Here is a 26,193-nt window from a genome sequence, read left to right as displayed (position 1 = left end):
GTAAGAATACAGGAGCAAGGGCCTTTAACATAGAGTAAATGGGTATCCTCAGTAATTTGGCGAGATATCGCCAAGCGATAACGATTTTGGCGACTTATTTTGCTTCTAAATTTGGCGAGAAATCTTCAAAAATAGCCAAATTTGGTGACATTTCGTCTGGTATCTGTATCACTGTAATATGTATTGAAACTGAATAAATGTAAATAACAACTATGTTAGCTGTAACCGTAATTCCACCCTTGTATTACTTTCCAGTAATTTCGAGAAGCAGAAAGTACTAGAACTATCTCCCGGTCGGTTGAAAACTATTTAAGGCCGAAGGGAGAGCATCTGCTCGCAGTTGCTTAGTTATTGTTGTTGCGAGTTGTTTAGTTCCGCCTGAAATGAGATATCCGAGTTAGCTTTTTCTTTAGATGCGCTTTGCATTGCGTTGTATTTAACATTCTCATTGTTTGAAGTGCAGCTACTGATTATACTGAGTAATACTATGAACACTTGTACGAATATTTCTGTGAAAAATTCTACAGTTCTGAAATATTTCTTTTGACAAAAATAGTTTTTTTAACCTATTATTGGACTTGTGCATTCCGTCTGTTACGAACCCGTACGCACTCAACAATACTATTCGCAATATCTGAAGTCTAAAAAATGAAGCAATCTGGTTATTTTTTATAAAATCATTATTGTTTATGTACATGTATTATATATGTTTGTGTGTGTGTGTAATAATTTGGAAATGTCGCAGACATGACATACTGAATTGCAAATATAACCGATCTGGTAAGAAGCAAGAGTAGCAGATTTAAATAATATTCCTTTTAGTTTAGATAAACAGTTTGCGGCTACAAGTATTTTGACGCACTAATCGTACCTGTTCCAGAATGTAATGTTTATATTTTTTTATTGTTGCGATAAGAAGATACCAGCAGATATTAGTCTAGCTCGGCCAAGGTGCAGAAGCGAAGTGCGATGTGTTCAGGATGATATCTTACTTCAGAAAGGGTTAGTTTAGTATCATTTGATAATTTTAGAGCAATGCAAGTTGAATAATAATTTCAAAGCAATGTAATAATAATTTTAGAACGATGTAATATGTTTTCGTCAGAACGTTATGTAAAATTCTTATGATATGGATTAATCTATAAATGATACAGTTCAGAAAAACTTAATTACTATTTTTAGAACAGAGAAAGGAAACCCCCCAAATTAAAGATTGATTACCCAAACCCAAATTGAAGAATTAAGGGTGTTATTTGCTAATTTCAGTAAAAATTACAGTTGGTAAATTGTTCTCAATCCTACAATAAATATCTTCGAGAAACAGGGACTAATATGTTCTCTCCCGGGCCATGTAATGTTCTCTCCCGGGCCTTGGCCGTGGTGCACAGAAAGTATTTTTTTTTCCCCACCAGAGGACACGCATTAGCAGCTTAAACGTAATAACAGACCTATTGTTCTCATGGGCGTGTAGAGGAAGACAGTATTCAGGGATAAAAATTATGAAAATTTTATGACTGAAACCATTTTTCATTTGTTGGAAAGATTTTCCAAACTATATGATTAACCATTTTCATGTGATGAAAGCGATATCAATATATAAGTTATTTGGTTAAAATGCAAAATTTTGAATTTTGACATTTAAACAGAAGGTAATTTAAAGTAATGTTTCTAATTTCCTGTTTTTCCAACGGAGTGCAGTAGGGAGCATAACTGGCGCCCTGGGATACCTTAACCCCCCCCGAAAAAACACAGAGATATGATGAAAATCTTGTTTGGAGACCATTTGGCGCCCCTCTGTGAGCGGCTCCCGGGGCATCATACACCCCCTTGCCCCCTCCTTTCTACGCCACTGTTCCAACGTAGAAAGTATCTTTTAAAAATTCGCATTCGAAAACTCTAATTCATATGCGTTTTATACAATACTAGCAGCTTCGCTGCCAGCCTTCGTCTGGCTTTTAAATGTACCGGAAGAATGGCTGAAGGGAAACCAAATGTTAAATTTAAAAACTAGGTAGAATTTTACTCTGCAGAAAAACTTCATAAAAATGTTTTTACGTATAACAAAATTACAATGAAATAAGCAATATTCCTTAATGCAAATATTAATTATCCTAGTAAATAAATTAACCAATTTCCCTTTGCAAAATCTTAAGAACTCAAATGGTACAAAGGAGGTTAAGAACTTTGTTTCATAAAAAAAATCACTGAAATATTTTCAATATCGTAAAAACAGTGAAATGAGTAATAAATAACATAAAAGAAAACAAAAAATAAAAAATTCTGAAAAGCAAAGTATAATTAATGATATTTTATCTTACATTTCCGAGAGAAAAAAATTACAATGAAATAAGCTTTATCCCTTAATACAAATATTAATTATACTAATAAAAAAATTAACCAACTTTCCGTTGAAAGAAAAAAAATCATGCAAAACTTTTCAATATCTTACAAACAGTGAAATAGCAAAAAATAACATGAAAGAAACTCAAAAAACAAAAAATTACGCGCAGAATTTTACTCTGCAGAACAACTTTATAAAAAAAATCAATAAAAATGTATTATATATATAAAAAAATGACAATGAAATATGCCAATTTCTTAAAAACAGTGACATAAGAAATACGATGAAAAATTGTTGCCAAACCCATATTTCTAAAAGAATGAAACTATTTAAAATGATGCGATTTCATCAAAAATCTGTCAACAATAATAAGAAAGGAAAATTGTTGCCAAAATCACATTTTTAAAGACGTGAGATGTGAGAAGTGTACTCGGAAGCTTCATTTAAATTTTTTTTTAATACAAAATATTATCATTTTTCCAAAATTCTTTTTGTAAAAGCAGTCGCAAGGATGAAAGTTTAACGTGTCAAAAAATCAAAGAAAAATAAACTGTACATTTTTAAAAATAAACTTTTTAGAAAATATCCCGTTGAAAAGGTGTTAAGCTCACTTTGTTAAATAAATTCGTATTTAATCGATTTATTGAAACACAAAATTTATTTTAAGTTCGTAAAAAGTGCCTACGTTTCATGACGATGTGAAAATGGAGTGTGTAGAGTAAAATCTCGCTTTCCTATAGCCCATTATGTCTCAAAATGACGCGATTTTGTCACAAAACATAAAATAGAAAAAACTTGAATTCGAAAAACTCGCTTCGAGGTGCATTGGCTCTTGTCTAGATGCAGCTATGTACCAAATTTCGTAGCCGTGGGTTTATTAGCTTACGCGCAGCGCAAACGAAAGACACACACACAGACACAATGAGACAGACTCTTTTATATGTAGAGATTTGCACATATTTACCGCATAAGCAGGCTCTTTTCTACTGATTACTTCAGCTGTGGGATGATATGCGGCTATGGGCTATTTATTTATTTTTTTACGTGGCCGGTCAAGTTATTTCGTCTGAAAAATCTGCTGTATGACTTTTGTAACGTAAGAACTTTGATTTATTTTAGTTTGAAGGCTTGTCTTATTGGGGGAGATTCGAATATGGCAAAGCACGCAAGGGCTATCTGTCTACGAGGAAGGATACCATCGTGTAGGACTGTCTAAGGGAAACTGGCTCGTATTCATATTACATTTGGAAAAAATCACGAAAACTAAACATGCAGCCAGCCCGTTCGCCTAGGATAAAACGCGAGTCGTTCTCCCAGTGTTCAGCGGGCCACTAGTAGGACCCTGCCGTATTTGATTAATTTTTTTTTAACTTGAAACAAACATTCAAAAGACATTTACTTGTGCAATGTTTCTGACGCACACCGTATTATTAATTCTTTGAAATTATACCGTAACAAGCCCTTAAATGTAGATATAAAATTATTTTATTTCCAAAAATTAAGTCATGAGTTTTCTTCCTTATGAATAGCAATTTACTAGCTGAAAACGCATTTCCTGAAAACGATGAAAATTACATTTGAAGAATTGAATTTTCATTCCAGTGAGAATCAGTTGATTAAATGGTATATAATGTCGGAGGAATTCCAAAACCTCCCTCGGCACCCCAGCCCCGTTTTGGGAATTAAAAAATGATGCATATAATTTCGCCTGGTAAGTTCTTGCAAAAAATATCTTTTAAGCAAATCTTAAAAACTATTATTATTCAAATTTAAGAATCCTTTTAAAAATTTAAACTTTCCTAAATTTTTGTCTCATGGGATTTATCTCTCTAAAATTACTTAAAAAATTACTTTTGATTTATAACTTTTTCGCATAGGGGCAGAATAAGACAAAATTTTGTTAGATTATTTTAAGCACTGATAGTGGTACAATTCGATTATTAAAGGAAGGCATTCAATTAAAATCGAGCGTGTATTAAAACCAAATGTTTATTATTGTCGTATAAGTACCAGAAAAATTTTCCACATTGTTTAAAATGTAATTAATGCTTGACAATCATATCGCCATACTACCACTATTATTGTGGCTCTAAAAACTAAATCCTACAGTGCTGGAATAATTGCTCTGTATTGCGTATACTGCATGTGGAAAGGAACATGTGAGTAACATTAAACCTTTGTGCAGGTATATTTGTGCAGGTCATTTATTTATGTCATATTTATTGCAGGTATATTACGACTTAAATTTATGTTATTTCCATTTGTGAATTTACAAAAACTATTAATATTTATAATTGATACTGAAAAATATTAATATATTTATTTTGTTATTTATTTTTAGCTGACCGAATGGGAGACAAAGAAGGTAGTATTATATGAATTGATTTTATTTCTATTTTTTTATCATTTTTTTCCTATTATGTTTTTCTAACGTTCTGCATAGCACAAAAATCTTTTTGCATGCAATGAAATATTTTACGCTAATATATCTGAAAGTATATTCAATCGCTGAGGCCTGCATCTTTCAAAAGATTTAAATCTGAAGCATGAATTATTATTTGCTTACTAATGCTTTGTAATATAATAATTACTATAAAATAACTGAGAAATTTACACAAAAAATTTGATATATCATACTAAAATATTCAAATATGACTCGGACTGGTGTATTTTTCAATTAACGTTTCCTAGTCAGAATATCCAAGGACACAGTAAATGTCCTTGAATACATATTGGGTAGCTTGTCTGTTTCGTGTGACGTTTGTGAGAGTGTCGAGCAAGTAAAAAGTACTCCTTGTAACAAGTTTATTTATGTATTTCTTAATCATGGAGTTAATTATTAATCATTATTTCCATCATTGAATTAATTATTTATTAATCATGGATCAATATCAATTATATTATTAATTATGGAGTAAATTATTCATTATGAATAGTCTTGACTTTATTTATTTTGGGAAAAGGGTTTCAAGCTCCCAGATTTAGACTAGGTTTCAAAAATATGGGAAAGATTAGATGGCATTTCTCTGTTACAATCGAAATTCAAAATGACCTGTAGCATCTAATTTCGAAAGACCACCGACCATGTTGCAGTATATACATCACGCCATTGTTTTCGTAATCTTATTTCTGAAAAATGAGCTGTTTCAACAATTTGGCTAAAACTTTGTTCATTAGTATACATGTTACGTTTATAAATCAAAAGTAGAATTTTTCGTTTGTGGAAAAAACTCTTTCCGTCCCAATTTTAAAATTCTTCCTGGGAAATATCGGAGATCATTCAGGCTTTTCTTTCGACAATATTTAGGAATATAACAGAAAAGTCTGGATGTCCTTCTTGAAGCGAATTTCTTTACTATTTGTAAAGCATATTTCTGTAGTAAAGTATATATATTTTCAATATTAAAATTGGATTTCTCGTTTTCCTATACATTTTTAATGGCATATATAAGAGTCGTAATTGTTCCTTGATAACTTTTCTGCTATACGCTTTTACTTACGAAATTTAAAGTTTGATTATATCATTTTTTTACGGTAACCCAACTTTATCAGTCTTGGAAATGTACTTTTCGTAATAGGCAAGAGATATTAAACTATTTTGCTGTCCATGCTGCATATCCCCGTAACTGAAACGTTAGTTGCTTCTGCAATATTACCACAAAAAATTTAGGTGTTTATTATTATCATTATTATTATTGCTAGTCATCTATTGAAGTACACAAATTCCGTTCATGGAAAATTTAGATTAAGCCGCTTGCGCTTGTTTACAGCATAGAATCCAACCAATAATAGTTTCAGATTACGCTGTATGACATATTTCAATGGTATAATAACGTTGATATTAGTATGGTTTTCACCAACACTTCCTAGAACCTAGGGTTACCTAGGGGGTGCTATTTTCACTCGCTTCTGTCTTATATTTCTTACCTAAGATCACTATTCATTACGTAATCAGTTGTAGGGATATTTCTGCTACTGTTGACGTCCTGAGCCCGAAAGCCTTCTTTGTTACAAATGATGATAAATAAGGAAATACGATGCTCATTGAGCTGAAATGTCTTAAAAGTCAGGGTTGACAACTTCGCTGGCAGTTTTGACCTCGTAACGTAGCCAAAGAAGTTTCCTTAGAAAAGAGTTACAGATGCAATATTACTGTAGTGCCACAGAAGGTTTTTCGGCTGTTTGTCTTTGAAGGAAACCTAGTGATGTGAACTTAGTAAACTAGTGACCCTTTTAATAACAGGAATAGGCACCCCAAAAATATTACCATTAGCAATTAAAATGGTTGGAGGGGAAACAGCAAGAATGTTGTTCCAGTGAAACTGGAACTAATGAAAAGGAAAAGACGGACGCGCCTTTGCATCGCGCCATTCCAGATTTACCGGTGCTAAAATGTAGTTACAGATTACCCAGACGAATTAATCAACTTACAGAAATAGTTGACAAACCTGTTCAAAAGCTAATAGATTTTTCTTCCAAAACTGGAAATCAGAGTCTCCCACCAATTATCTATCGTAGACCAAAAGCTACTTTGAACGATCTGAGGTGTTTATTTGCACAGAATGGTAGTGGCAGTTTGGAGCATTATGTTGTCATTCTCTTCATTTACGCTTTAACACATGGTTCCAAACAAGGATATTGCATCAAACTCAAGTGCTAAAAGGAGCCAAACAAAATTTAGCTGTTTTTTAATACTCGAGTTCGATGACGCCAAGAGGTAGAAAAAATGAAGACAAAGTGAGTATGGAATAGTCGCTTTTTAGCAGACTAATATATTGACGTCATGTAAAAGTAAATCTTGTAGTACAGTAAACTTGGTTTCAAGATTGTGTGAGTGTAAAAGACTTTGAGAGAGCAGAAGACTCCAAGTAAAGTAGTGCTGAAAATACTGCCTCTTTGTTTTCCTACAGAAGCAGAAAAAAAGATAGAGAAATCCTTGGCGGTAATAAGAATCTAACCATTCCGATCAGCAAGGTTTAAATTAAGTTTCTAAATTCATTTAAGAAGAGCTTCTGGTATTTCCCCTAGAGATTTCAAAATCAGAAAGTGATTTCTAGGTTCTCAAAGATTCTCAGGAATCTACCTAAAAATATCCCTTTATTATTTTCGGAGATTTCAATTCACTTCCGGTTTTACCTTGCAAGGGTGACTCCAACACAGTATTATAAAGTGATTCAAAACTTGTGTACATCACACTTCCGAAAATGGAGCGTATTTCAAAGCTGATATTGCTGGCCAATTAGGTGACAGCCCTGTACTTGTATAAGTAATATGTCCTTTGAAATATCAGTTTCAGTTAATGCTATAATGCAGGATGGAGATGAATATTTTCCGAGCAAAACGAATTTTAGCTGTGTACCAAAAATATTTAAATAAGTTTGGAAAAGTCGCCAAATGATAAAAGAATATAACTTAAGCAAAAGTAATTTTAGTTTACTTTCAAAATGAGAACTAAAGTTCGAAATAAACCGCCCTCCCTCCAATCGTATGCAACAAAAATAACAAATAACTTAAACCTTGCATTTTCACTTTAAGTTTATAGAAAACAGTTAACTGGTTCAAAATTACTATCCAATATCCTGTATTCTCTTCTGTGTGGACTTGAGCGGATTCACTTATGAAAGTTTTTCCCCTTTTAAAGTGCGAAGTGAAATCTAAACCAAATTGCGAAAATTACTTATTTGGTAAATAATTTTTAAACAGCTGTCGACTGCCAGCTGAATCCATGGTCAGAGTGGACACCATGTACGAAGACTTGCGGTGAAGGAGGGTCACGTCGTCGAACAAAGACCGTGAAGGTAGCCCCGAAGAACAACGGTGCCGCCTGTGGCCCTAAGGTTGAGAGGAGTTACTGCAATCTCCCCCCATGTCCGCTATTCTAGCTACAAAATAGTATGTCTTTTGACTCATTTGTCTGCATGAAGAATTTTTTTCACAATATGAACTTTAAGTTTCTGAATACATACTAGTACGAATTAGTGTCTATAAACTTCCACTAAGTTAAAAACCATCCGGGAATGGAAACTTTTTAGTAAGGGATTCTGAATATTTTGTCCAATTTCTTACAGTATGCAGTTGACCTTTGAAGTACATAGGTCCGCTTATAGGTGAATATGTTCCATAGATTCCAGAAAAGTTATGGAACAATTTTTGGTAATTTTACAACAATTTGTCGGAGGGAAAAAAACAGCTTGCAAATGTGAAACGTTTTTAAGAGGGAGGAAAAATTATGAATTCATTAACGCCCCACTTTTTAACTATCGCCACTGCATTACCTTTTAACTATCGTCCCACCAGTGGCCAATATCTGAAGACCGCTGAATACTGGGAGTTCGACCTAGTTTGTATTCAATCCAAGGCTGCATGGTAGGTTTCCCATGCGTAAAAACGTGAATATAAGCCAGTCTTCTCAGTCCTCACAAAGACACTCCTTAGGCAAATAGCCTTCGTAGTTTTTAACCTAACTCTTTCAAATATCAATTTCTTTTCGCCCGTGTGCCACTGAAACAGTCCAATAAAGAGAAAGAATTCACCGGAAAAAAAAAAGACAGAAAATAAATAGAAAAACAAAACAATAACAAAATAAATCTTTATTCAAATTAGACCATATAGAACTATAAAATAAATCGTAAGTTGTTCCTTATAGGTCAAAAAGCCCTTGTCCTGGAGCCCCAGAATTATCCTATATTTCTTGATAATCCTGTTCTGCTCTTGGGAAAGAGAAAGCGTTGACTTTGGGAGTCTCTGAAATAATTTTCCATAGAGCCTCAGATAGTCTTGATCGGGTTCTGTAATGAAGGCATACCATATTCTTTCTGAAATATTTACAGGACAGTTTGTAAAACTTCATGCTATGAGAAGATCATATATTGCATTTTTATATTCACTACATTCTCGCTACTGCTACAGGTAAAAAAATTACTGTACCAAATTTTATTTTAAACTAAGATAAAATTAATGCCTTCTTCAAAAATAAAAGATATTTGATATTTACTTTGTCATTGCTAATGACTATTTTGGATTTTTTTTAATGTCGTATTTTTCTATGCATAATAACAAGCAAGCTAAATGTGACCAATTTTCGATTCTAATTTTTATTTTTGTCCATATTATATAAACGTACTGCTATGACAAGGGAGGGGAAGATTTTCATTATTGATTGAAAGTATCAGGTAGTAAGCGTAGGAGGTGTTGTTTATATTATCCGTCTGTCCTATCCGTTCACGACTATAATCCCAGAACTGACGGGTATTCAAGGTTCCAATGTATAAACTACGACAGACAGTACGATTCATTTTGTAAAGAGACCACTTGAACTAACGATACTGTTGACAAATACATAACACAGTCGTATACATTGTTGTATTTCTTCATTTTTTTTTCTTTATACTAGTTTAGTTTAATACAAGAATACAGATTGTATTACATACAGTATAGAAATATATATTAATTCGTTGCTATAGTCAGTATAATGGCTTATAATCAATAAAATGATAATGATAATTATGTTTTAAGATAGTAAACATTTGTTTTAGGATTGCTCTCACACTCTATGTCAATTTCCCAAGCTCCTGCGTATTTCAAGGGTCAACTGTATAGGACAATTTTTCTGAACAAATATCAGCTTAACTGTAGTGTGTAATTATTAGGTGAACAAATTAATTCGTGGTCCCTATAGTCACTCATATATAACTTTAATTTATGGTCGGATCTTATAGCCACCACAATGAAGTTTCGCAGTAATAGTTGTACCTGTTAACTCCCATAACCTTGGGATCTGGCCCTTGCCAAATTGACTAAAAACAGAAAAAATGGCTGAAAATGGCCAAAAAACGGCTGAAAACAGAAATTAGCCCCTAATGACCTTATTTACCGGATGTTTTAAAATTATATATTGAATTTTATATCTTACACCTAAACTAACCAGGTCATTCCACATACAGGTTAGAATGATCATAATGTTAGAAGCTAAAGCAGGAAATCATGTACACATTAAAGATTCAAAACAACATTCAGTAGCTTTAGAACTTCTAAGAATTTCATTTTCAGCAGGAAACTTACGTACGCATAATTGACAATTTGACTCGAAAATACTCACATATCTCTACGGGCGTTCTTTTCTTCCTTAACCTCAACTTTCGTAAGTTCAGACAATTAATTATGCTTGCGCTTACTAACACCATCAACTACATTCCTCGGTCTCTTAGATGGCATCCTTAGATGGCATTTGGTATTAAAATTAGCAAATACTAAATATAAATACAATTGTGAAAACAAAATTTATGATTGTGAAAATAAAAGTGATGGAACTATAAATTATTTAGCTGCAACGTAAGCAGAGTTTGGAATCCTGAAAGCTACCAGCAATTTCGTCCTGGTGACAGATACGCAAACTAATAGCATCAGATTCAAATCTGCCGTATCATAGGAAGCGAAAAGAATACAGTGTCTAACTTGCTGCTTACTGAACGACTCAATGATGCATACTGCTTTCATAAAGGCAGGTACAGGCAGAAGCCGGCCAGCACCTTTGTAATACCACAACTGATTGAGGTATTGCTGAATTTAGCTATAGCTAACTATTAAGCTTCCGCCCCAATTTTGAGGAAGAACACGTCAGCGGACAGTTCGAGAATCTATCACCCCTCTTCCTTACTACCAAGCTCTCGAGGGGATTTTCTGATCGCAGCGTATTTTAAATGCCTCCATGCTACACGACCATTACACACGTATAAACATAAATACCGTCTCCAAGATTCGAACCCGGGCCCAACGGTATTGCAGTTAGTATTAGATGTCACAGAGTTCTGATATTAGTGTGCAGACGTTAGATGACGAGGAGTCGGGTAACGAGATACAACCACTAAAGGAAAAACCGTTATGAAACTGGAACTGCTGCCTTCACCGTAAGCGCTCACCCAGAAATAATTTTTTTTCTCCCTATGGTGAAGGCTCAGAGTGGGAACAACGACAACAAAGCGGCTGTTATCTTTGCTAAGGATGCTACTAACTAATATCAGCAGTGAGGTGATCCAAGTCATAAAATTTACCCTAGATGCAATCGTTGAATCAAAGTGGCAACAAGAATGGGATTCAGCACTGCAGTGCAGAAGATTTCACAAATTCTTCCCGAAAATCAACAAAGAGGCACTTTACTATGACCACGTAGTGAATTAATTTATCAAAGGGTGCGATCTTTCCCCCCGCCTACTTCCATGACAGAGGCATGTGCCCCACGGATTTATGCGTATGTGGGGAAAAGGGTGACCCAGATTAGTACATTTTTTATTTTTATCTGACAGAGAATAAACATCTGATAAAACATTGAGATAATCTAATTCCATTTAAAAAATACATAATGAAGAATAGACATTGTAGGACCAGGATCAGAGATATTCTTCTATATATCAAGATTCGGACTGGATATTTGTCAAGTCTAACGTCACTCAATGTGTATAATTTTATTAAATATTAATAATTTTACGTTCATAATATAATCTTTCAACAATTAGCTTTCTTTCAAAAAGTGTAGTTGGGTCCACGTTGTCCCCGGTATTAATGCCATAAAAGATCATTTCCAGCAATTCACAAACGCCATAATGCAGTGCTGATAGGCTTAACTTCCAAGAATTTTACACCTTCCGCCTCAGAAAGGGCATTTGAACGAACATTTTGACTTTTAGATACCTTAGTTGCCCAAGTTCTCAAGAACAATATTTTCTTTCTTTTATTTGTCTAGCTTCTATGCTCAATGCCAGCCAGCCAATGTAATAGTTAGTGACATTAATTATGTTAGTATCGATGGGCCTGCGTTCGAATCTCATACAAGGAATAGATGTTTATACGTGTGTAATTTCCATGTAGCATGGGGATATTGTACTGCCTGTACCTGCCTTCGTGGCCTCGGAAAAGAACATTTATCATTGAATCGTTCAGTAATCAGCAAGTTAGACACTGTATTTTTTTCGCTTCCTATCTGGAAGGAGACAGTACCTGAAGTTAAGGTATGATTTATTTTGTTTACGAAGAAGGTAGTCCTATTACCAGAAGAAAAATACTTTGGACTATAAGTCAAATAGAGATTGGAGTGTTTGAGGGATAAACATGAACGAGAAGCAAACAGTATATCTGCAATGAAACTAGGCAGGTAATTAGGACCCAGTTATTGCCTAGTTTTATCTGACCTGAGAGTCCCAGTTTCGTGCTATAATTCCTCAGAATCAGTACTGATTTCCCTCATAATAATAAAAGTGGATTTTGAGAGCCAAAAAGAGTAACACAGGCTTGCCTAAACCCAGAATCTTTCGTTTTTATCAGGTAGGCGATACTGCGTCATCATAAGTATGGCTGCATACGGGGAAAGTAGAGCTGGATTAACCATGAAACAAAATGAGCTTAAGGGCATGAAAAGAACACAGCATCACGAAAAGGTGCTTAAGGAACCAAGGGGGAGCACAAAGGTTTTCCATTGCCGATTTTATCATGGAATGTAAGGTGCAACTAAACCAATACCGAGAAAGCAGGAATGGGAAAAAACAAATGTAACTATGTGGGGGTCCCCAAAGTCTTATAAATGCTTAGGACCTCTAAAAGTTTTAATTCATTCCGAGTGAGAGTAAGCAAAAAGTCGCTTATTCCGTGAACGGCCTGATATAGAAAAGGAAAGTTACCTGTAATCTTTATTTTGGGTAACCATTCATTTCATAGTGCTCAAAATCATCCGTTTGATACACACTTTAAAACACTCGAAGACGTTATTGGAAAACGCGAAACCACCATCTCTTCGTGAAGGGATTTCCCAATTACCTTAGGCGAAGTAAATGTATTAAGAGTAACCGAAATCAGTTGTAGTTCTAGAACATAAAATATATATGTATTGTAAATAAATAATAAATTTTATGAAACTGGGCCACGAATTATTTTGTACACCTATTTAATGCAGGATATTCTAAAATGATGGATATAAACTTTATCTGTTTAATGATCTCAGATATGCACTTCCAATTAGAAAGTTTGTAAAATTAGTGTAAAGAATTTGACAAAAAGATTATCATATAAAACTGTAAATATAAACTGTAACTTCTGATATGACCGCCTTAGAGAATAAATGTTTTAATTAGTAAAATTTCCATTACACTTTAATTAATTAAGTGCAAAATTTTTCATGCCTTTACATAAAATTCATGAATATAACCTAAAAGAAAACAGACTTATACAGATACTTCATACAGACTTAGATCAATTTTTCTATGTTTATTACTATCGGAAATAGAGTCAGTTTGAATTCCTAGCAGACAAGCGAACACACAATTTTTAAAAGATGTCGGCAGAATCTGCAAAGCAGAAGTTGCGTGTGTTTGGTGATTAATCATTACGTAATGAGAAAGAAAACTATCATTGTTAATTTATGGTTCTCGTTATTATCTTAAGTTATTAACTATGAATTACCAAGTAAAGGTAAATATTTTGTCTTTAACTACTACAGCCTTATGAATACTTTGCTGTTTAAACCAGGAATTTCATAGCTTAAGAGGAGAATTATGGGATCTCAAATTGGTTGTGAAAACGTAATTATGTCAATTAATTTTTCAGATAAATTAATTAAAAAAATATATAATACGATAACAGTGAAAACGCAAAATTAGATTTTATTGCTAAAATAATCAAACCATAGAAATTGATAAAATATAAACATCTTAAATCAATTAAAAACGCGGATAACCCAAATCCAATGAATAATTTGTACACATTTTCCGATTCCATACAGATTTTTCAATTCTCATCCTTCCATACATTTTTTCGGTTTTTCAAAGCAAGATGATATGACTCATATTTATGGTTATGCTTGTATTTTCTTTTTTCTGATTTTGTAGTGGCCATTTATTTCGCCACTTTTGGCTCTTTCAGTGTGTTTGCTTATTTCATTTCTGTGTATTCTTTCCAATGATGTCTATAATCTCTGTCGCTTTCGAGTTTCTTTTTTATATAAACACGCGTTTTCGCCTACCGTATTTATGCATTTTTTGTACCAAAGTTCATAAGCGCTAAGAAAAAATACTGTCATGATTTATATATTCAAATTTCCTTTCATTGATGGAGAAGAAACATCACCATGTTGATTTGTATAAGCGTTTCGACGACTAATTCTATAGATACTATACTAGAATGATTGCACAATAAATATGAAGCAACATCCGTAGAATCAACAAACAGAAGTTCAAAACCGTTTCAGCGTGTTATGAGAGCTCTCCATTTTTAAAGATGAAGCTGGTTTCAGCAGAGGCATGAAATGCATTAAATGCGATTTAAGGCAGGAATTCCGGAAGCTTCCTAAGTCGTAGCATTTGAGATAGCAAAATTGAAAAGAAATGCATACACAACTGGAGAAAGGGGCTCAGTAATCAAACATATGTTTTCAGAATGGTGGAAAACACTCTATTCGAAAATATACTGTAAAAGGAAAAAATATCTTCGTGTAATAATAACTTGCAGCAAATTTGATCAAGTAAAAATTTGATGAAAACGTTTTATTAACAGAATTTTCAAGGTGCATTAAGAATACAAATATGACAACATTTATTCATTTACTGAAAGCTTTCACGAACAATCTGGAAAACTGGAAGGGGAAATTTATATTAAAATGTTTCGATGGATGAGGAACTGTCATTTATTAGCTCAAAATGGGCTGCTAGTCTCGAAACAAGATTCTGCGTTAACTATACGCAGAATACATTTTTCAGATTGTTGCCAACAAATATTACCGCCCTGTATTGTTTTTAAAGAAATTAAATACTGAAGAATCTGCATGAATGTATGCATGTTTCTCGTACTGTAAACAAATGACGGTACCTAGAGCCATCAAAATTTTGAATGACGTAATGCTCCATCAAGCATGTGCACATGGAAGCTTGAATTTTGAATATGTTTTATTATTTAATTCATATTTTGTAAACCTTCAATGAATTTTCCGCTAACAAAGCCAACGATTTCAAAGCGAGCAGTGGCGATATTATACGGAATGAAATTTTTCATCTCCAGCGCGCGCGACTATCGGAAATTGTAAAGATATGCGGTTTTTAAGTATTTTGTGATTTTGCTGTTGAACTAAATTTTCTGTGGCCCAGTGCGAGGGGCAGGATATTTAATAAATAATGTCAGCACACAAAACGTCAATAACAAAAAGACAAAAAAAATTGTGAGCCATCTTACTAAGAAAACTGAACATTGATATTTTGAAGAGAAAAGACTGAAAAAAATAGAAAATATATCTCAACGCTTAACACTGTATCAGGAATTCTAAACATATGCTGCTATGCTGCTGTTAAAGTTTTTGTAATTTTGCTGTTCATTTATATATGGCATACGTGCGAAGAAAACAATGTTTTATAATGAAGACAAAAGGTCGAAAAGAAATGGGCTGCAACAGCGGATTGGCAGGCTGCAAGCTCAGCGAGTAAAACAGTAAAAAGCCCTAGGAAATCATTTTGAGCAGTCATTAAAATCTGAAACCTTTCCAGATTTTCTTTTCATTTCTAGATTCTGATAGCAAAGAACAAATATTTCAATAATTTCAGAAAATTAAAATATAGCATTTTTTTTTTTTTTTTTTTTTTTTTTTTCCGAATCTTTCTGGATGTATTCAGGTGGTATTTTCCTGATCTTAACTATGACAATTTGAATTTAGTAAGATATCCGTTACAAATACTCAGATAAAAAAGTTCGTGATAAATTTCTGGAGACAAAGGCCGATTTAGGCGCATGTTTCCATGAGAAATCAATCATAAAATATTTGCTTTTGGCAAGGGGATCCGATACAGATATGGCAGAAAAATATATTTATGCGTTGGTTTTATTTATTTTTATTATTTTACTGCGTTATGCTGCTGGAAACACTTCTTTACGTTCTCAGACTTGGTAGAAATAGTCATGAATTTCTCATTGTTTATTATCTCTATAAAAATTGAATGAGTTTCAAAATATTGGTATTATTTTGAACTAATTCTGCTAAGCAACTTCTTTAATCAAATATTTTATTTAAAGGTTTAATCATTTAGTAATTAATTATGTAAAATTTCACTGAAATTTTATTTAATCGAAATAAATTTATCTGCAACTTCACAATACGCTAAGTTAAAATATTTTAAATTTTCATAACTATTTGGAATGCAGTAATTTAAAGTCCAAAAATACTAGAAACACATAGAAGACATTTCGGCATATTGGAAAAGAGGGGCATGGAGGAAAGGTTAAAAAAAACTTCTTATATAAACTTTGTGCTCTGTAAAGATCATACAAAAAAGCTAATTTTTTTATTTAAATTCTTCATTTATAGAATCTCCAACCTTCTAATATTGAAATTGTTTTCAAAAAAATTGTTTACTTTTTATTTTGAGAATCATTGTAACAAGAAGTACATATCTAAGATTAGTAGTAAGGAACTAATCCCTGTAACCCCTTTTTTCAAACATTCTGTTTAACTGTCTATTATAAGACGGGGACACATTGAAAATGGCGTGAAAGAAGACTGGTAATAATATTTTATTGCAGTACTGCATTCTTTAAATAGGGAATTGCTTATTACAAAAACAGGGACATAACAATTAAAGAAATAGCTTCGTTTTTTGAAGTTGTAATACACTGAACAAAGCATATAAATCTAAAGCAGTTGTTACGTATACAGTTAATTTATACAATCGATATATAATTATGTTATATAATCGATATATAATTACATATATGAAATTGCATTATATAATCGTATAAATGCATTATATAATCGTAATTTAGGATTAATCGTCTTCAGCATGCTTTAATTCTAATCAGCTTCTCTTGCTACTAACACTGAGTTGTTATTAACTAGTTGCAGAATTTTATTGGCTAAACTAATTTTCTTTTAGCATTTTGCGCTTAAAATATTGTACTTCACGAAAAAAAAATGTTACAATTGTGTTTTTAAATTTTATTATAAATAAATTTTACACCTGTTTGACAGCTATACCTGTCACTGTTATTCAAATAAACCAAGGTTATTATGGAAAAGGGATGTATATTCTTGAATTTTTCAAATTTTATTAAGAATGAATAGATTTAAACAATTACTTTAAAAAAATTTTAAATATGCTCTATGTACCAAAATTTAGAAAACTTACATATAAAAATTCATGTTTCTACAACATTTTTAAATCAAAACGATTTACAGTTTATGCACTTATGCATGAATGTTCTTTATGTATATGCTTTATTTTTTAATAAGATACCCACGTGAAATTTATTTTTTAAGCATAACAATTCAAATAAACAAAGGTTAATATGGAAAAGGAATGTATATTCTTCTATTTTTCATATTTTTAAGAGTGAATAGATTTAAACAAACTCTTTTTAAAAACAATTTTTAAGATGCTCCACGTACCAAAATTTCGAAACCTTACATATAAAAATTAATTTTTGTACAACATTTTTAAATCAAATATTTATGTACTTGTGCAGGAATATTCTTTTTGTATGTGATTTATTTTGAGATACCTATGTAAAATTTGTTTTTGAAACATAATGAAAGATATTTGCAATGAAAAGGATAAGAATAATTAAATGTAGTGATTTAGTTAAGTGATATGTTTCCGAAGATCCTCTTCCTTCCAGTTCTCAAATTCTAGCCTTTTATGTACAGTTTTAAGAACTAATCAAAAATATGTTTCTGTGAGTAAAATAGTTACATTAAAACTATTTTTAATATTTAATATTACTACGGCGCAATATAAAAGGATGTTTGATAATATGATATTCAGGTAAATGTGTCTATTTTATATTTGAAATTTCCGACATTAAAATTAATTTCGTCTTAACCTATGGAAACCTGAGATTAGATTTATTCTGACCTTTCGAGTAAGAGGTCATTGAGAAATTAGAATTTTTTAATAATATTGGTATGATCAGTTTTTAAGAGCTATTGATTTTTATTTTATTTTTATGCTGTTCTTTCTCATAGTCCTAGTATTTCAAGATCACTACAATAACAGTTTTGAACTGCTAATAAAGAGGACACAAGATGTCTAAAATTTCATTTTTTTTTAATCCTTTCAACTTTTTCATATCCTAGGTACCAGTTGACTAATTTAATTTTCCATTTTAGAGATGCCTTAATTGTTATTCTCCAGTGGTTAGTTTTGTTTTCTTTCTTTAGCTAATAGTAACTGTCCGATTCAGATTTCCAAACAAAATTTCTTTGAAGCTGAACATTTTTTAAATGGAATTTCAAAATGCTGTTGTAATTGGGTTAAATTCCGCATATAATTTTGAAACAGGTTATAGATTTAATGCTAAGAAGTTCCTTAATTTCTATAAAATATTTTTCTAGATCACAATTTTCTGCTACACTGTCTTGAAAAACAGGCTTTTCCATACGTATATGGTGCGGCAGATTGCAATATATGATACTTGGTAGAAATTGCTAGAGTTTCCGAAAGCGCCAAATAACAATCATGCTATTCACAGTTCTCCAAAAAACTATGTACAAGACAATTCTTTAATTTTAACAGCCAAAGTCGCCCTTTTCATATACTTTCTTTTTATTCCAAAGTATATATATACGTTTATAAGTACGCATTACACTATTTAAATTTAAAAAAGGGATAATTTATTTATGAAAAATATTATCAACACTTACAGATTTGTGACATCACAGAAAAGCACATCATTTAGTAGCTTCTTTTTAAAGTCAATCAGATGAGCTCCATTACTGTCTGAATAATCCTCGATACTACAGCAGAGACAATCCGTTATTTTCCGTCACATTTCGCTTAGGGTGTGCACAATGGTATATTAGAGGGATTCTTTCAATTCGTCAATGGTGATGAATTAAAATTTCGCTCTTTGCAAATCATAAAGTAGGTGTGCACAGCAAATGCATAATACTTACCAGGCAATCACTCTGCGGCGATTAATAGACTTCGAATTATTCAAGGCAAAGCTGAATAATCAGCATGCTGTCTACTGTCATATACAACTGATATGAATTTAGCATTTTCTAAAGAGTTCTTTCACAGTATGTACAAAAAGTATTGGTACTCATAAGTTCTTCTGATTAGGAAAAAATAAGTAAATTTTAGTATTGATGATGATGATGATGATTCCACTAATGACGTATCTAATTTCACGCAAGCAGGCACGTGATTTTCGGTGCTCCTTTTAGTGCAAAGGTTTTCAACCAGAGGGTAATTTTCATAGTTTCTTAACATCGTAAGCTCTTTAACCTTTCGTTAGTTCCTTAACCTCTAAAAATACTTTAACTCAAATCAGACACTATTGCCATTACCACTTAAGAATACCATTATATTCAATTAAAGAGCTTGTGAGGACTATTATTTTGTGAAATTTGAGGAAGATACTAAGAGTTACGTTCTCTGTACCACAGGTAGTGTTATCTATGGTGTTAATCTTAACTCACGTTTCATAAATTTACTGTAACAGTTGAAAATGTAAATTGAGTTCCTCAATATAAAAACTACTTATATGTTTCCTACAACATTTTGACTTTATTAACCTCAAAACTATGTAAAAATAATTTTTTTAAGTCTAATAAGTTTTTGTTCTTTTGCCTGCCTTTTCAGGAAAACGGCGTCATGGATAAACTGGAAATGACTGTAAGTGAGGGAGATGGAAATGACTGTAAGTGAGGGAGAGCATCTACATATCATTGCTATATAATCATCTCACTTCATGTCACCAGAGCGATGGAAAACCGAAAAGAAGGACTAATGTACTCAATTATATTTGCTGTAGCTGAACCTAAAATACAATGGAAAAGCAAAGCAAGATTTTTTTCTTCTTTCAGTCATTTAAGCCCTACCTAAAAACTTTTGTACAATTTTAATAAATATCACAAGAATATGGTCTTTAAACATTATTTTATTTCCATTTGTGTAATCAATATTATTAAAAGATATTTCAAATATAATATTTTTAGTTTCATATATTTTCTATTTGAGTGTAAATCTGAATATATATTGTAAGTGCTGATTCTAAATGCTCAGATCTACGATATTGTGTAACGTTTCGACGTATTTCAATTGCAGTGTAATTTTGACTTTCCAAATGATTATGAATCTGATTGTCTAAGGTGTATTTCCCAAGAAACCAGAATCTCGTTTTTTAGGTATTCCAGATATTTCTTGTTACATTTTTATTCCTAGGAATTCAAATAATGTGCCGGGAGCATAAAATTGCTTTTAATTAAATTTCATATAATGAAAATTAAAAATTCTTATTTTATTAAGAGAAGTAAATTATTAAAGTTTGTGATTGGGTGAATGGGAAAAAAGTGATCCATTTCTGAAGCGTAGCGAAATGCAATCCATATACAACAAAACAAGAAGATATTCAGTATAACTGATATATTAACATCTGAATTTTATTTTATTTGATTCAACATATGAATTCTTGGCATTCTATTCAATGAATAAAATGCCGAAGACTAATTGTATGAACTTTGAACATGAAAAATGTCGGTTCAGATAAGCAAAAACTTAAAAAGAGGGGAAGCATTATTGACTTTTGGGGGGGGGGGGCAGGGTGAGAACGAAAATAATTTCTAAATGAAATATTAATGAAATTGATTAGCGTACATATACTTAAAAGATTATTGTAAATGCAACTAACTGCCAACTTTTTTTTCTTTAATTTGTGCAGCCAACCATTCCTGGTAAATCCTGGTAATTTCTTGAGAAATTTCAGGGAATGCCGGGAAAAATAAAAACTGCATAACTGAGAAACCATAATGTAATAGATAATTCTATTGTACTATTATCGTAGTTTATGATTTTTTAAGGTCAAGTAGGAAACTGAGTCAACAAATTAATTAATATAAAGCAATCAAGATTTTAGAATAATTAGTTAAAATTACTTTAAAAAAATTTATCAACAAAATAAGGCATAACTTTCATGTATTAAAACATTTTTAAAAAATGTTTTCATGTTACATTCAATATTAAAACCTTCTGTTTGTTTAAAGAACATATGCAATACAAGTTAGCTTAATTCGGTGCAAATAATGTGGCATGCAAAAGCAACTAAAGAAAAACTTAAATCGTTGATAACGAACTTAATAGCTATCAAAATTAATATTTAATGGATATAAATATATCTAGTGAAATTGAAATTTAAAATCATAAATGTAGAACATAAGGATATTTAAAATAAGTAAAATTTGTAATAAAATTAATTCTTCCACGGAACAGAATTAAAACTAGCAGATAGTTGTATTAAATGTTGGAAGCTAAAGCAAATTATAAAATTATAAAAATGATTTACAAGAGACCAATTTGAAGTGCACATGAGTTACAATTGAATGGTCGTGTTAACAACCTAAATTACTTTATTGAAAAACAATAGGAAACAAAACTAAGACCCTTATAAGGATAAATTTCAGAATTTTATTTATTACTTGAACTAAATTTTATTTTATTAAAATTATTTTATTGAATGTACATAATAAAAATATAATTAATATTTGGCTGTATGTGAAACTACAGTTCCAATATAGTACATTAAATTTGTCTCTCATGTAAATACTGATACAAATTGAAAGCAAAGCGTTGTAACAGTAAGGGGAAACGGTTTGTTTCAGTCTTCGAAATGAGTAATAGAAATTTATCATGACATGAATGACTATAGGAAACACTTGAAGCGTGTTTTATATAAATTTTATATAAATTTTTATGCAGCTTAAAAACTAATATTGCATGAGTAAATCAGAATGAAAAAGAAAAAAGTGTTCTATGTTTCATCAAACTACTACACAAATATTGATAAATTTGTTAATAATTTTGGAGAGCAAAGAATTTTGCTATTACATTTCTGTACTTCGAAAAATAAACATATTTGCTATATTATGTTACAAACATTATACATTATATGCTATAATATTATAAAAATTACACATTATTTTAATACATTGTTTTCTCAGTAATTTTATTTTATTTATATTGAGAAAATGAGAATAAAAATAATTCTTTTTTTCTGTTCGAACTGAGTGAAGAAAATAATCTTGCTTTCTTTGAAACTTCTTCCTGTGATGGCAATGAAATGTTAGGACGAAGATTACGATTCGTGCTCGTATCGTGATAATCGTTTCTGTTTTTGCGATTTGCCAACATGTCTTCCTTTAGTTACCATGATCAAAAAGTTTATCGTTTGTATGGTAGAATAATAAAGTTTGATCTTAGATTTTGTAATCGCGGAAATGTTTTCATTCCTAATTTCACATGTCCAACATTTTAAAAAGATTTTAATATAAAGATGTGTTTAAAAGAAAAGACTTTGCTCTAAATACACTTGTATATATATATATATATATATTCCTTTCTAATTCTATTACCTTTCTAATTTAGATATATAAATATATATATATATATATATATATCTAAATTAGAAAGAAATTGTGAAACCTAGAAAAAGTCGTAAAAAACACCTGCAGTATCCCATCAGAATTCCAGAAACACTTTGCTATATGTGTGAGACGAAACATGTTTGCATGATCCTATTAATCAACTTGGTTGGAAGCTTCAAGCACTTTTCCCTTGACAAGTTCTGTCTGAAGCTTTGAATAAGGAAGATTAATAAATTTGTTTGTAAACGTTTGTCAGTTTTGCTTTACTTTGAAATTATTTTTATACACGCTTTTCAATTCTTCGATAATTTGATTTTTTTTTTATAAATTACTTTATCACACATATAGCAAAGTGTTTCTGGAATTTTGATAGGATACTGCAGGTGTTTTTTACGACTTTTTGTATGTTTCACCATTCCTTTCTAATTTAAATTCATTTAAAAAATCAGCAGCTTAAAGCGCTATTTTTGACTCACTTGGTCTTTTAATTTTTAAAATTCTCTTTTTCGCTATGTTTTTTACCTATATATATGTACATATGTCTGATTCCAATTTTAAAATCTTCACTTTCAAAATTTCTAAATAAAGCGTTACAGCAATGATTATGCAAATAATAATTAATATAATCTGCTGCGATACAATTTTTTTCTATTAAAAGAACCTGTTTACAATCTTTCAGTTTGCCACTTATTATATTAGTAATCAAAATTAATGAGTAATTCTAAAAGTGACTTTAAATTATGCAGACTGGATAAAATTCTGTTGAGTGAAATTACTTTTGTTAATTATATGGTACTGAAGGTAAAATATTACTCCTGTAGAGGTAGTCGAACAGAAAATATACAAATAAAGCAAATGCAAGCGATTAATTCATAAGAGGAAAATGTTCCAATACCTCACATTATATCATGATTAAACGAAAAGTTGTAAATATGAAAGTTGTCAAATGTAATCACGTCTATGAAAGAAAATTTTCATCGAAATATATGGCCCGTGTTTGATTAAGATTTTCACGTTTCCTATTCATAATCTTATAATGTGTTACCGGGCAATGTATGGAAGTAGGTACTGTATGAATGCCGAAGTCGTCCGGACAGGAAAATTGTTACTGACTCTGACTAAGGCACTGAAGGTTCGAATCTCCGAGAAGGCATGCATGTAATTTGTCCATCATAGCAGGCAACAGTGGCCCATCTATTAGATGCCTGCGTAATAAGAGACCGCCGCTTCCGGCTTTAGTAGCAGCCAGCGCTTGTAAATGTTTAGAGCGCCACATTGGAAAAAAAAAAAAAAAGTAGAATGCCGAAACGTGAACGTCAAAAGTATGAAACAATTACTATTTCACACATTTTCCAAATGTTTCATTCATGAAACATTTGGAAAATGTGAACACCGGAGACAAAACGGAAAACTATAAAATAACCTCGCTAATAATGTTCCTAATCTTACATAAGCAGCCACGTTAATTTCAAGGCACGTCTTAGGCCAGGGATTCTCAACTGGGGGGAGGATTTCATAATTTGAGGGGAAATGGGGGCAGCTTTTTAGCACTGAGTTTAGTTTATGAATATGAAAAAACAATTTTATTCCACTTTTTATATTTATCAACATTTTTATACTTTTTAATTTAGTTTATTTGTTAATTTATAAAACACATTCAAAATAGTCTAAATTTAAATAAATATATATGTATTTTTGGAGTTTGAGGAAAGGAGTAAATGATCGTCTAACATTGGTTAAAGCGGTTTATGGAGCAAAAAAAAAGTTTGAGAATACTGTCTTAGATAGAGAAATCTCTATTTCCGCTTAGTCTTTGTTCAGTTCATTTTTGTTAAAATAAGTAATAAAACTAATCCGAAATTTAGCATGGGCTTCCAGGTGCCCATGTTTAGGTGGAGGACTACGTTATTCAAAATTTGATGGCCCTAGATACCGTGACTTTTCCCATTGAGAAGCATCCATACATTCATGAAGATCCTTCATTATTTAATTTCTTTAATTTTAATACAGGGCGATAATATTTGTTGGCAACAATTTGGAAAGTGATACAACGCATTTAAGTTTTTTAACGCAGAATGCCATTTCGAGACTAACGTCTTTTTTAGGCTAAAACATGTCTCTTAAAAAATTCGGTAAAAAATAAGTACAGAGAGTACCTCGGCATGCAAACTTAATTCGTTCCCATCCGCGGAACCCATTTTTTTCTTAGGGAAAAAAAACAATCTTCATTACACTTTAATTAGACCTACATTCGAGCCCCTCTTCAGGAGCAAAAACCTTTTGCCTCTGAAATTTTCATTTTATTCTATGGAAAATCCATTTCGACACTTATAATTTTAGGAAATAGAACTAAAACAGTATGCATTTGTGTAGAAATTGTTAAATTTAATTATAAAATTTTTGTTTTCACATGCTTTACGGAAAAAGAATAGTGAAAATTTTTATAAAAATCAATTTTTCTCCGGTTTTATATTTTGGTTTTGTTGTTATCGGATGTTTCCTTCAGTATCTTTGCAGGAGATAAAAAAAAATTATGCAACGATGGTAAGTCTGCCGTTTGTTAAAAGCCTTGGTAAAAGTTTACAATTGGGTGCCCTTTGTATTTTTGGCGATTCTTTTTTGACGCTAAGATCGGCGCGAAGAAGGCACAATTTCAACATGGCCGCTACACAAAAACAAAATAAGAAGTCAAATAATTGCGCAAACTTGGTGTCCATGTACACATCGATCTATTTTCACTTAACATCAAAGAATTGCACAAATTCGGCACTGAACACTGCCTTGACTTTATCCACGTACACGTGGATTTATTACTATGGTGACCGCAGTGGAAGCTAAAAACCAAGTTAAAACTATCATAGTAAACAGAAATTGAGTTTTATCGCCAAAATTGAACAAAGTTTATCGCCAATCGAAGGGGCATCCAGTTCTACACTAGAGCCAAAACCATTTTTAAAGCATTTTTGTAATTGTGAATGAAGATATTGGTAGCTGTAGAGAAAACGGCTCGATGTGAATGCGACCAGCACACATTACAATTGCTTAACCCAAAACACAAGGTTTTAAAGAGCAACTACTAATTAAAACAGAAAAAAAAATTCTGAAATAATCTTGATGAATCTTTGTTTGTTTGGTTAACAAACAGAAAACAAACTGCGAGCAGCGTCTGTCGTACATTAGAACGAAAGTAACAATTAAAATAGACTGTGTGCTACATAAGGTATAATACTGAAGTCTTAAATAATTTTTAAGTAGTTATTTGAAGCTGTTCAGAGATCTGAGATTCAAAACTCTTTCAGGGATCTATTTATTAGCAATATACTTTCAGTTTCCCAAGTGCGGGTTAAAGCGATACATATTTGTAACACAAGACACCGTAACACAATGTGCATACATCATTTATAAGATATTTTCTCCCTTCTTCCAGCATGCCTTCGTGGAGTAATGGTAGCACCCTCGGCGCATATCC

General features: G+C 31.8%; 1 protein-coding gene across 12 annotated transcripts in view; it reads left to right on the top strand.

Annotated features, from left to right (window-relative positions):
* The window catches only part of LOC118186920 (spondin-1-like), a 407,672-nt gene extending 385,103 nt beyond the window's left edge, over nt 1–22,569 (top strand). For 11 of the 12 annotated variants that reach the window (XM_085821675.1, XM_085821673.1, XM_085821683.1 and 8 more), the window contains 3 exons: nt 4,683–4,706; nt 8,045–8,233; nt 19,948–22,569. In XM_085821675.1, coding sequence (XP_085677801.1) covers nt 4,683–4,706; nt 8,045–8,223 — 203 coding nt within the window. In that variant the 3' untranslated portion in view covers nt 8,224–8,233; nt 19,948–22,569. The remainder of the gene's footprint in view (nt 1–4,682; nt 4,707–8,044; nt 8,234–19,947) is intronic. The other variant, XM_085821680.1, reaches the window with a different exon arrangement.
* The last annotated feature ends 3,624 nt before the right edge of the window (nt 22,570–26,193 follow it).

The sequence above is a fragment of the Stegodyphus dumicola genome, chromosome 8 (assembly GCF_044657685.1).
Source record: "Stegodyphus dumicola isolate Sdum_Otavi_A_Nest chromosome 8, ASM4465768v1".
Lineage (NCBI taxonomy): Eukaryota > Metazoa > Arthropoda > Arachnida > Araneae > Eresidae > Stegodyphus > Stegodyphus dumicola.
This window is presented reverse-complemented; position numbering and strand designations above follow the sequence as displayed.